The sequence below is a fragment of the Ceratotherium simum genome, chromosome 23, assembly GCF_057802395.1.
Source record: "Ceratotherium simum simum isolate JZ-2026a chromosome 23, ASM5780239v1, whole genome shotgun sequence".
NCBI lineage: Eukaryota > Metazoa > Chordata > Mammalia > Perissodactyla > Rhinocerotidae > Ceratotherium > Ceratotherium simum.
Window position 1 is genome coordinate 10,067,090 of NC_141922.1, and position 13,303 is coordinate 10,080,392.

General features: G+C 52.7%; 1 protein-coding gene across 2 annotated transcripts in view; it reads left to right on the top strand.

Moving 5' to 3' along the window:
• Positions 1–13,303, top strand: part of NDRG1 (N-myc downstream regulated 1) — a 58,186-nt gene that overhangs the window by 11,079 nt on the left and 33,804 nt on the right. The window contains exons 2-3 of one of the 2 annotated variants that reach the window (XM_004431052.3): positions 1,701–1,781; positions 5,060–5,095. In XM_004431052.3, coding sequence (XP_004431109.1) covers positions 1,719–1,781; positions 5,060–5,095 — 99 coding nt within the window. In that variant the 5' untranslated portion in view covers positions 1,701–1,718. The remainder of the gene's footprint in view (positions 1–1,700; positions 1,782–5,059; positions 5,096–13,303) is intronic. The other variant, XM_004431053.3, reaches the window with a different exon arrangement.

The window sequence follows — 13,303 nt, forward strand, 5'->3', positions numbered from 1 at the left end:
GAGGTGTCCCACGGCCCAGGGTCTTGGGATCACAAACATGCTGAATTAGCAAGGCCAACAGACCTAGGCTTTTCATGCCTCCTGCCTCCAAGCTGGCAGCTGCCCAGGAATGCTCACAAATATAAAACCGACTTTGTTTTCAGGATGTTCTGGAACATAGACTCCAAAGGCTGCATAAAGGCATTCTTGTGGAGCTGGTTATCTACTGGCGAAAATTGTGCTGGGGCCCCACCCAGACCAGAGCATCCCAGGGGACCCGCCCACAGAATGCCATGTGTTTGCACGGGGGTGGATGCCGGCTGGCCGGCTCCGTTGCCTGCTGACCTCTGGGAGGTGTTTCACAAAGAAGATTCTTGTGGGTTCCGGGAGCTGGTCTTCAGAGGAGCCCTGGGCTGGAATGTCAGAGGCTTGGGCGGCTGTCTCTGGTCGTTATATCTGTGGGGCATTGGGCAGCTCGGGGCCAGGCTCCCCCTCAGAAAGTAGTGGTGTGAGGGCCTCAGTCAGGCTGGTTGTCACCAACTTTCCCCATTCAGAAGGTCTGGGTCCGTGACCTGTGGGTACCTAGACTCTTCTGTCTGTCACTCACTCCGCCTCCCTGACCTCTTCTGCCTCTGCCTGCGGTACTGAACCCTGATTCTGGGCTCTGCGTGCCTCCTCCACGCTGGTGGGCACTTCATTCTTCTAGGTTGACAATCAATCCATGAGAAGAAATGTTTACACCTCCCGCGCCCAGATTAAGCTCCCAGAAGTGTGCTCAGTACATGTCACCACCCAGCCTCGCGCCCCAGGGTGTGGATTGTGGCGACATGCTACCATCCCAGACTCTGCTCCAGGCTGGCTCTGCGGCCCTCGTCTCCTGGTCCTTCTGCACTGCCCCTGTCGGAGCGAAGGAGGACCTCCTCTCCCACCCGTGCTCTCCCCGCCCCCCTGCTCTCCCCCTTCGTCTCCCATCCTCCCCTCCCACCACCCCCCTTGCTCTCCCAGCCCTTGCTCTCCCCCCGACCCTCTGTTCTCCCACCTGCTCCTCTCCCTGCTCTCCCCCACCCTGCTTTGGCTTATAAAGTGCTTTTTGCCTTGAAAGTTCTTTTTCTTCCAAAATCCTACTGAGTGTTCAGTCCTGTCAGACCCCTTGGCTTGAGGTTTTCCCTGCTCCCCACCCCTCTCCCCGCCAGCGTGTAGCAGAGAGCCCTGCACAGAGGTGGACGTGCGGGTGTCTGTGTGGCCACCTCTCCATTGGGGCTAGTTTGAGGAGGAAGGAGGATGAAGCTTGTGTCATGCCTGCACATGGTGGCTTCCTGTGACCTTCTGTCCCCTGTTGGCCGTCAACCTGTCCCATCGCTGTTGGGATCAGCGATGCGGGTCTCCTTCTGAAAGGCACTGAGAAGCCTCCTGGCTGTGGTGGGTGGGCGGGCCTGGACTCAACTTGAGAACCTGGTTTTGAGGGTCCATCCATCCGTTTCATGGGGAAGGTGGTTGCGTCTGTGATCCTCAGTTTCCCATCCCAGGAGATCTGCCTCGGCCCCCAGGGGCAAGAGTAGGATGGGGCCGTGGGCAGGAGGGGCCTCATAACCTGTAACGTGCGGTGCCGGACTAGGAGCTGCTGAGAGAGTGAAGGCCCATTCCCCGGCCTCGGGTTTGCTTCCTCAGGGACATATCTCTCAGCAGGAAGTGCTGATCTCCTGGTCTTTGTTCCTTCACAGGCAGGTGACAGCAGGGACATGTCTCGAGAGCTGCAAGACGTGGACCTCGCCGAGGTGAAGCCTTTGGTGGAGAAAGGGGAGGTGAGTGGAGATGCTCCTGGCTACCCCCCATCACGTGCACACTCATACATGGGCACACGTGTGTGCACAATATGAACACACGTGTACACGCGCACACCCACCCACGTGTCCACACACGCACACACACAGGCACGTGTCCACTGCTTTCTTATTTCCGCAGGTCACCTTGTCTGGGAATGCAAAGGGACAGAGGTGCCAGTTTAAGTCTCACCTTGGCCACTAAGTGCGATGGCACTGTGGGTGGGGCCCCTTGCCCACCTCTCTGGGCTTCTCTGCCCACCTCACTGATCTCATGGTAAAGTAAGAGCATTGAACCAGAGCTCCTCCAAGCACCCCCTGCTTCTGACATCCTGGGTTCTAGAACATGCAACATGAAGCGCAGTTGCCCCGGTCTGTGTCTGCCCCACAGCTCAGAGGTTAAGGCCACATACCCTGGGGCCAGACGGCCTAGGTTCAGATCCTGGCTATGACACTTTGCATGCACCTTGTGTCCACTGGCAAATCCTTCAACCTCTTCATGCTCCAGTTCCCCAACTTCAAAACAGTGAGGCTAGGGCTTACGTCATGGGGCCGGGTGAGGATGGAGCGGGTTACTTCATACGGCGCAGTTAGAACCTTGAATGGCCTGGAGGACGTGAGCAATGCACAGGAGCTCTTGTTGCTACAATTATTGTCATCTTTTTGGTCAAAGCTTTCATGTCAATGAGGCCTCCCTGTTGGAAACAGAAGCCCCTGCCCTGCAGCCTGGGTTGGCATGATCCGAGCTGGACCAGTCATTCTGACCATGGATGTAAAAAGCCTTTACATCTGCAGAGTTGATGGTGTATTTTTAAACTATGTTCGCCTCCCAGTTCTCCCTAAGCCACATCTCTGCCTGTGATGATACATCTTTTTAAAAATATAAAGCTCGGGCTCAAAAGTGGAGTTACTCTAAGGTCAACTAAATGCTTTCAAAAATAATAATTAACACGCACGAGCCACGTCCTGCATGCCTGTCTTTGGGCCAACCATATTTCATCGGTTATCCCGTGCTAACCAACAGGATAAGACTGGGATTGGATAGATACCAGGTTCTGTGATTGTTCCCATTTTATAGAAGAAGCTGAGTCTCAGGGAAGTTAATTTGTCCTCAGTCACATAGTTACCAAGTGTGGGGCGTGGAGCCAAACCCAGGCCAGCTGCCTTTGGTGAATGGACTGTTCATTTAATTCCCTTATGACTCTGCACAGGGCTGCTCTGTTTTAGGTCCATCATTTCCTGGGCTTTTCATTATGAATGTGCGAGGCAACTATCTCTATTCCCATGTTACAGATACAGAAACTTGGTTCCAGCGGGAAGGGAATTGCCCAAGTTCTTTTGGAGAAGTGGCACAACTAGGATTAGAAGCCAGGCCCGGGAGCTGCAGAATGGGTGTTTATCATTCTACACTAGGGATCTGCAAATGTTTTCTGTGAAGAGCCAAATAGTAAAATCTTAGGTTTTGTGGGCCATATAGTCGGTTGCAACTACTCAGCTTTGCAGTTACGGCATCAAAGCAGCCATAGACGATATGTAAGCGAATGGGCTCGTGTTCCAATAAAACTTTATTTACAAAAACAAGTGAAGGGCCGTAGTTTGCCAACCCATACTATTTGCTATGCGTTCTCCAAATCCATTTCCTCTTCAGTCTGAGTCTATGACACAGCCTTAACAAACAAACAAACAGAAAACCCCTAGGTAATACAAACACCTACCAACATAGTCTTATCTCCCCCTTTTTAAAAACCATATGAAATGGTATACCACACTTTGCTTTATTCATTTAACAACATATCTTGGAGACCTTTCCAGCATCACTCCATAGAGCACCTGCTTGTCTCTTTCCAGTTTCACAGTGTTCCACCGATTTTTTTTGACCAGTGCCCTCTGTGTGTGGACGCTGGAGTCTTTCCCACCTTTTGCCACTACCAGCGGTGCTGTGGGGGATCTGGACGCTGATTGGACCTTGTGTGTATGTCATTTCATACCTGTACAGGTGCAGCTCTGGGAGAAATTCTCAGAGGTGGTATCTCTGGGTCCAAGAACACAGTATTTATATATTTCTGGCAGCCTACTGGTATCCTTGGAAAATTTTATCTCTGAAACAAAGCTCTAAGAGGTTGTCAACTCGAGGGTACGTGTCAGTCTATCTCTAAGTGGATATTTACCTTTTCTTTCAAGGGTTAGAAGGAAGTAAGCCTTCTAATTCCTTTGATTGACTTGGCAAAGTGTTTTTTGTTAGGCTTGCTGTTGGGAAGTTCTTCCTGATGTCTATTCTCAATCTGGATGGCCATTGTACTCTTGTGGCTATTTTGAAGGTTGGGGTTGTGCAGAATGGCTTTTCTGCTCCCTCCTGCCAACACGCGTGCGCGCGCGTGCGCGCGCGCACACACACACACACACACACACACAGGACGTGTCATGTCACCTTTGCTTCCACCTGGATTTACCAGATGTCCTGACGTTCTCAACCCCAGCCCAGGGGTGTGAAGCTATTTTAGTCCAGCACCAGGGCGTCTGCTCCCTTCCACTTCCTTCGCCTCTTCTGCATTCCACTCTGCTGAGCTGTCTTCTTTCCTGGTGGTTGGTGATGGGTCTGACTGGGGCTCAGTTTTCAGAGGGTATTTGGACTCCCTCTCTGTGCTCGGAGGAAAACATGCCAGCCACATCTCTTGGAAGCGTTGGCCAAGTGTGCCACCAGCTCCTCCTCTGAGTCATGCTTTCACTGCTCCTCAGGGGACAAGAACCCTTTTCCTGTCTTCCTGGGCCTGTCCTGCCACTGACAGCTCTGGTGAAAGGTAGAATTTGGGCTGGAAACTCAGAATTGTTGGATTGAGGGAAATGCTTACAGGTCTCTGCTCTCTTCTTCCACCCATGAGAGATCAGATTTTAATCCAGATGATGGGCAGCCATGTGGTCAGGTTTGAGTTTTAAAAGTGTAATACATAGAGGGAGACAGGCAGACCACTTAATAGGCAATTACAGTCCTGTATCTCTCAAGCTTGTGGTCAGCTTAGACCTTCAGGTCTTTTTTCACCAAGGCTGTAGTCAAAAAGGAATCCAGCTAATGTGTCTGCTTTTCTGCTGGACTGCTATTCTTGGAGATGAAAAGAAAACTCTCTCTTTGTAAGGAGTTAGGGAGGCCCCACAGAGGAGGGAGTAGATATAGACTCAGGGCTTGGAAAGGACCATGCGTTCCAACATTATTTCTCTGCCCGAGGAGACTGACAAAACTGACCATCTCTCTTGTCTCTCCACAGACCATCACCAGCCTCCTGCAAGAGTTTGATGTTCAGGCAAGTAGAGGATGTGGCTTCCCTTCCCCCCTCCCTACTCTGACTTCTCTCTTGCTCTCTTCCTTCCACTGATCTGAAGTAGATCATTGTTCAGACATTGGGGACAAGGGGAGAGAAGAAAGCTAGTTCTCCACGCTCAGCTCCTTCCCAGATAGGAGATGGTTTGAGTTCTGGCCGAGCAAGCAAGAGCCAGTCTCTCGCTGTGAAAGCAGGATGGAGTCAGCCCTCTTTGACCCTGCAGAGCTGGGCAGAGCTGTGGGGCATGTGCAGGGGGAAATGGTGAGACGTTGGTGGGCTTGGGACCCTTGATGGGAGGGAACGGAAGCAAAGGCTTGCTGTTCTCAGCTCTGCCTGGGAAAGTGAAACCAGCCTTCTCTGTGGTTTACTGGCTCCGTCCCTGCTCAGGGTTGGCATGAGGGTGAGGCTGGTGTGTCTGGAGGTTTGTCCAAGAACAGACTTTCAGGAGAGCGGGCTGGCCTCTCTTGGCCGAGGGGCAGGTCAGAACCTCAGGAACTGTAAATCCTTGACTCATTATCCCAAAGCTTGCATGGGCCGCACGCTGTGCTGGGCCTTAGGGGTGGGGCAGGAAGCCTGAGCACAGCGGTGGCTTGTGGTCTTTCTTCCCAGAGAAGAGGAGCAAATATAGGCCAGATGCAGGCCGATGTGCTCACCTGGACCTCTGCCTGCACATCACACGGGTATCCCCGGCTTCCGGCCCATTCTGAGCTCTGCATCCTCATCATCTATCCGCCCCTGTCCCCCTAAACAGCTCCACTCTTCCTCCTGAATCTTGTCTTTCAATGGTTGGCCCACCATCCATCCGGAGGCTGGGAATCTTGGCATTGTCTTTGGGAGGAAGGGGAGAAAGTGGAAGAAGGGTTGGAACGTTGGCTGGTGCGGGATGGTGGAGGCCTTGAACACCACACGCAAGGTGCGTGGGCCTTAGCGTAGCTAAGCGTCATCCTGGGTGTGCCAGGCTGTGCCTGGAGCCCGCCTGACCTCAGGGGCGCTGTGGAACCCCTGGGGTGTGTCCGAGGGCTTAGTTTCTCTCTGGCCGTTTGTTCTTCTCTGAGGCCAGCACATCCCCGCTGCGTTACATCGACTTGTTCAGAGCACACTTAATAAGTGACACTGTGCCCCAGGCCCTGGACACCCAGACGGGCATGTGGCACCTTCACTCTGCAGGGGACACCCTGCTGAACCCTAACAGCCCTATAAACTGAGGATCGTTGTCTCCATTCTCAAAGCTGGGGAAACTAAGGCTCAAAGAGATGAAGTGTGCTGGCATGGCACACGGCTAGCATGGTGCCCTGTGGGATTGACCATAAAACCCTGCTTTGACCACCTGTTAGAACAGTCTACATGGGCCTAGAGTGGGAGGCCTGAGCATAGGGTTAGCGGCCACTGAGTGCTGTTAAGACAGGTACTGGCTTGGCTTGAGAGTGGCACCATGAGCTGGCATGTGACATTACCAGCCCTAGGGAGACCCTTCCAGCCTGGGGCCCTCAGGCCTCCCCATTGTCAGGGGGCATCTGGGGCCATCAGCTGGGACAGGGGTTTTTGATTAAAAGCAGCTGAGCAGAGAGATGCCCTCTCATGCACCAGGAGCATCTCTCTGATGCATCAGCCCTGGGTTTACAGCGTCTCGGCACCCCAGCCTCTCGGTATGTCTGCCGTCCATGAGTTAAGACCAGGGCTGGCATCTCCCCATTTTACCGATGAAGAAACTGAGCCGCCCAGACAGTGAAACTTGCCAGTCAGGCCCCAGCTGAGACATCGTGGCATCCTGAAAAAACCATCTTTTGCTTTCCTTTTGTGAGTCAGCCCCAGGCAGATTTAATTCTAGCTGACCCTTTCAAGGGGTGTGCCCTCCAGCAAGTTACTTAGTTTTCTGAGCCTCTGTTATTCTCCATCTTTAAAACTAACACCACAGTAAGGATTAATGCTTCCGAGCACTTCCTGTGTGCCAGGCACAGTTCTAAGCCTGCTGCGTGTAATTTAATTTGTTTAATAAAATGCACTCATTTAATCTTCACAAGAGCCTTGGGTAGACAGTTCTGGTATCATCCTTTTACAGAGGAGCAGTGCCTCCAGGTCCCAAAGCCAGGGAGGTGTGGGGCTAGGGTGCCCACCCACTCAGAGGGCACTGAGACTCCTCCTCCACCCCCCCCTGCTGCCCCCCAGCTTCCAGATCTTCCCCTCACCTCCCCAGTGATAACTCAAACACCTTGTTGTTCACTCAGTGCTTCCTGCTCGAGAAGCAAAGACCATGCTCTGCAAGAATGCAGGGCACAGCGTGGATGGATGGGTGGAAGTGGCCCTTAAGCTCCCGGGGCCGGGGACCCCTGAGCCACAGCTTCTCCCTGCACATGTCCCTAGGGGTGAGAGGAAATGAGGTCAGCCCTCCTCCTCTGGAGTCCCTGGGGTGGGAGTGTCACAGGGGGTTCCCAGCTGAGCCTACAGCCCTATTAGAGCTGGAAGCAGGGCCGCCTGGCTGACTCAGCCCTCCCTTGTGCGTAGGAACAGAAGAGGGACCTAGGATAGGTGGGGCGGCTCTCTGGGGCCTAAGACTGAGCCAGGAAGGCAGTTATGAGTTCCCAGGCTCCGGGACAACGGCTAGTCACTCACCCCCACCCGGCACCCACTGCGTCTGGTTCATATGTCCCACTGTGACTCAGACCATCAGCTCCTGTGCCTACAAGGCCGTGAAAGGATAGGGGGACCCGAAGCTGTCATTTCATTGGCTGCATCAGCACTGAGAACATTGGTCTTGATCTTCAAGGAGCTCACAGTCTTGTGGTGGCCTCCAGTTCCACTTTCTTGTACTTGTTTAAGAAGAAGAGAGTCAGAGTTTCAAAGTCACTTGCCTGAGGTCACCCTGCAGGATGGGGGAGGTGCGCCAGACCCCAGGCCTTCCCTCTCCCAGCTCTGGGGCTTCCCCTTCTGCCCGCGCCTGATGGGGTCCGTTCACTGGTGCTTCCTGCGTGCTGGACGCTGTGCTCAGGGCTTTCCTGCCGATATTTCATTTAACGCCTCAACAGTAGCATAGGCAGAGGTACCGTTATCCTCGTTGTTCAGATGGGGAAACTGAGGCCAGGGTGGTGGGACTGGGAGTCACACCCAGGTCTGGCTGCCCGGAAGGAAGCCCGAGCTCTTACTGTGCTGTTCACCGGCTGTGCTCTCTGCCTCTCCTGACCCCGGGCCAGCGCTCCAGCCCGCTCGCCTCTGTCGCAGGACACTGCGCACGTGGGAGGTTCTTTGGGGAAGTGGGAGGTGAGTGGATTATCGCCAGGGGTCCCAGGTTTATGTTGTCCACCCTCATCTTACAGCCACAAAACTGGCGGGCAGAGAAGGAGGGGAAGTCATTTGTCCAGGCTGCACGGTGCGGGTCGCGAGGACTTCTGACGTCCGATCTCGTTTGAGTCATTTTCCATCCTCATGAGGACAGGCAAATGGGTCACAGGGCAGTTAGAGCTGTGAAAAAGACAGCAGCTGTGGCAGCCGGGGCCCTCGTTATTCTATTGGTTCTGTGGGCTGTAAAGCTGGGAAGTGGCCGCCCCCAGGGCGTCTGATCACTCTGGGCTGGGCGAGGCCATGGTAGGAGACATGGAACCTACTTTCTCTGTCAGTCTGTTGTGTCTGCCCCCAGGAAGCGGCCAATCAGCTCTGTGGTTTCGTCTTCCGGTGGCAATGTGGTGATGTACAGCCTCCGGGTCAAGGCCACAGATCCACCCAGACTTGGCATCTGACATTCGAGAGCCAGGTTTGCCGCTTCCTGGCTGTTTGGCCACGAGCACGTCACTTCACCTCCCTTCAGCCTCAGTTTCCCTCTCTGTGAAACGGGGAAAGTGGCTCCAGCCTGTTTAAGTAACAGTGTAGAGAGGACAATGACAGGGGACCCTGATGTGATGTTTCCCAGTCAGTGTTGGGTCAATAACACACCTTGTCTGCTAACTCTATTGTGAGATTTTTTTCCTTTTTTTTTTTTTTTTTGTGGTGAAATGCACACAACATAAAAAAAAAAACCTTAACCATGTTTTAAGTGTACACTTCAGTGGCATTCAGTACATTCATGGTGTTGTGCAACCATCCCCACCATCCATCTCCAGAACCCTTTTCATCTTGCGAAACTGAAGCTTCCCCATTAAAGACTAACTAACTCCCCATTGTCTCCTCCCCCAGCCTGTGGCAACCGCCGTGACTTTCTGACTATGAATTTGCCTACGTACCGCCTATATGTGGAATCATACTGCGTTTGTCTTTTTTGTGACGGGCTTATTTCACTTAGCGTAATGTCTTCAATGTTCACCCGTGTTGTAACGTGTCAGAATTTCCTTTTAAGACTGAATAATATCCTATTGTATGTGTAGACCACATTTTGTTTTTCCATTCAACTGTCTGTGGACACTTTGGTTGCTTCCACGTTTTGGCTGTTGTGAATAATGCTACTGTGAACATGAGTGTACAAATATCTATTCGGGACTCTTTTGGCTCCACACTCAGAAGTGGAATTATTGGATGGTATGATTATTGTAGAGTTTCAAAATCTTGGTTATTGATTTGGAGAAATCTAGAGAGCAGAGTGGATTTGTTCCCTGTGAAGACAGTTCCTTTCTTGTGTGTCTTCTTGCTGGTTTGTGAAGCTGTTCTGCGTTTTTGCCCCAGGGCACAGGTAGATGGTAGGGCAGAGAACAGGGCCTCCGGCCCCACCTCCTGGCCCAGGCTGACTTGAAGGTTGCCCAGGCTGGGGTGGGCGAGGGCGCTGCACCCTCGGGACATCAGCAAAGTGGGGACCTGAAGACCACAAAGGGAGGCCTCGGCGAGGGGCTGGGGGAGGCAGGAGAAGGTTTACCAGCATCTGCACCAGCCTGGGCTGAACCCTCTCCCTTAATCCCCACATCTGTCCTGTGAGATGGGGTCATTTTTCCCATTGTGCGTTCCTTTATTCCTGTAACAAATGCCACTCTGTGCCTGGCATTGTCTCAGGTGCTGGGGACAGTGGGGAGCGTAACAGGCGGTGATCCCTGTTTGTAGGAACTGGAATTCCAGACGAATAGCTCAGCACTGTTGAACACTCAGCGTACACCGGGCATCATTCTGAGCGTGTCACACATTTTGCTCATGGAATGCTCACAGCAATCCCTCTCCGCATTTTTCAGATGGAGAATCTGACGCCCAGAGAGGTTAAGTAATTTGCCTAAAGTCACAGGGCAGGAAAGGAGTAGGGCTGGGGTTGGAACTCAAGGGCTGTGCTTCCAGATAAACATGACAATTCCAGCTGCTGTAGGGGCTTTGAAGACAGTGTAGCGCAGGCTGATGTGGTGGGTGCTGTCTGAGGCTGAGGGGTCACGGAAGGCTTTTGGAGGAGGTGACATTGAACCGAGACCTCAAGGATAGATGGAGCCAGCCATGTGACCAGATTAGGGATTGATCATTCCATGCAGAGGCAACAGCACATGCACAGGCCCCTCTGGCTTGGCTTCTGAGCCTGCCAAAGACAAAGTGAGCGCTCCCTGTAGGCTGTTGGTGAGCTCGAGCTTAGCCATGAAGCACAGCATTTGAGCTGAATCCGAGTGCTGAATGACGCTTTGTCAAGGTTGTTTCCCAAAAGATCTTTGTATCAAACTGCATTAATTTGGGTTTGGCTCCCAGATCTAGTTGACTCATGATGTTTATGAAGGTTTCCCCCAAATTTCCAGCAGCCTCCTGTGGGTCACTGTAGGATTTCCTTTGGAAGATGCAGTGCAATGTGGTGACTAATGTTCTCTGGGCCCTGACGAGCCTTTGCTCGTAGGGCTGGGGGCAGCGAATGACAGAACCTTGGTCAAGGGACTCGCCAGCATGCCCTGACCCCAGGATTCACACGGGGGCTCCGGCAAAGTGACAGTCTCTTGTCTGCTGTGGACTCGTGTCCTCTGATGAGCCAGGGCAGGGCCCAGGGCTTCCCATGCTCTCCTGCTGAATCCTGTGGGACTTGTGCCATCATCCCTACTTTACAGGTGGAGAAACTGAGGCTCTCCCATGGTCAGCAGCTGGGAACAGGCCCCATTGAACCCAACTCTGTCTGACCCTGACTGATTCTCTCCTCCACGATGTGTTGCTGCAATGCTAACCCTGGAAGGGCCAATCTAGTCCTTATGGACTGGATTTCAGTTCACCTTTGCAATGTCTATCAAAAAAAGTCGGGTCAGGCAGATAATCTGAACAATACTTTGGTGGGCCGATGTTTAACCCATTGAGCATGAGATGATGTAGGACTTGAGTCCGTGTGCCTTCAAGGAACCCACTTTCATCTACTCATTGAGTTGGTCCTTACTGCTTATTGGAGTGGGCCCCGTCTGGGCAACTCTTTGGGAGTCAATTTAAAGAGTCCAAGCTGCCTCATCGTGTGTGTCCCAACGCAGCCACTGTTATTTCTTGAAAAGTATTTGGTGCCTCAGCATTTTGACTAACTCAGGCAGACTCTGTCTTCCTTTCCCAAAGTAGTCAAGAATATGTATATTTTATTTATGAATCAAAACACACACTGTAGCCCAGAGCTCAGCAGTGGAAGCGGCTGGAGGGATCTGCGCCCGAGCTGTTGGGCGGCCTGTCTTAGGAGAGAGCTCAGCCGCCAGAGCAGGTGGCATCATGGCCTTCTCTCTCCCTGGCTGACATCACCTCAGGGTGGACAGTTGATTTTGGCTTGGGAGATGTTTTAGGGCAAATTGATCAGGCCCTGGCATGTGAGGTTCTGCCAGCTGCTCTGGGGACCCTGTTTTGTCCCCCTTGGAGAGGCTGGAGCCCTCGGAGCATGGGGCTGGGTGGGCTGCTGGCCTGAGGTGCCATGGCTGCAGGAAGGACACAGTTTGATCTGGCTTTGCAGAGAAAGTTCTGGCATCAGGTTCTAGGCAATTGTGTTTGCAAATTTGATGGGTGGAGTAGGTGGGAGTATTTTGGGTTCTGGCTTGTTTTCTTTGGCTAGAATTCTAGAATCCAGGAATATCAGAGCTGGCAGATGCTTTATGATCCAGTCCTTCCCCTCCTGCTCCAGGTGGGGAGGCTTTGTGGAAGGCCTCTGAGGAGAGAGGAGGGAGGGAGTGAATATTCGAACGCCCACTCATTGTCTCAGGGCTTCGAGGTGGGGAGTGTCACCTTCCTTTACAGGTGAGAGATGATTTGGGGGATGTTAAGAAACTTGCCAAAGGATACTATCGAGATAGTCTTAAATTTGGGCCCATCTGACTCTTAAATATGTAACGATCGTAGGAGTCGTGATACCTGAAGGCTCTTGAGCACTGACCATAGGCCAGAAGCTGGGCTGACTTCTTATCCCTCCTCATCTCACTTAATCCTCACGGCGCCCGGTTAAGAGAGGTATCGTCACCATCCTCATTTTATAGTTGAAGAGACAAGGCCCAGAGGTTGTCCCAGGGTCACTCATTGATGAGATAGATGACAAAGCCTGACTCCATCCCCATGTCCAGAGCCAAAGTCCATATAACTGGTGAGGGGGAGGGGTTGACAGAGTTGAGTCCACCACCATCTCTCCCAGCTCCCAGGAGTAACTGGGTAACTGGGTACCTTCCTTTGGCCCCAGATCGCCTCTCCTTTTGGATTTGCTGTTTCTAATTCCTTCTACCTGGATCTTTAGTTATTCAGAGGGTTTGATTTGATTTGGTTTCCACGGGAATCCGTGTTCCTGTGCTCCCCAGGCCTCTCTGGGCAATGAGCTGATGTTACCCTCAGGGCCGAGGAGGGGGTGGAAGGGGGCGCAGGAGGGCTGGTGGGCAGGGTCTCCTGAGGTCTGGCGCCTGCTCGCTCTGGAGCCCCCAGTCTGGCAGAGCTGGGCCCAGGGGACATCTGATCCCTCTGTGTGTGTGTGTGTGTGTGTGTGTGTGTGTGTGTGTGTGTGTTGTCTATGTGTGTGTTGGAGGAGGGAGCTGATGTTTTTCCCTTCTCTTGGAAGCAGATCAGCTCACGGTGAAAATGGAAACGGCGACCTTTTACTAAATTCTTTCTTTCCACAAAGTTGCTTCTTGTTTTCCTGTCCCCTGACTGAAAGTGGGCAGAACTCAGAGGCTTGGAAATCCTCAACCCGCCGTTTCCCATCCCTGCCAGCCCCCGGGCCTGCTTCCTAGTGAAGCATCGGGACTTGGAGAAACCCCGAGTGACAGATGGCAGCAGTGTTCATCTGGGTCAACGCGAAGGGAGGCTCTGCGTCTTCCA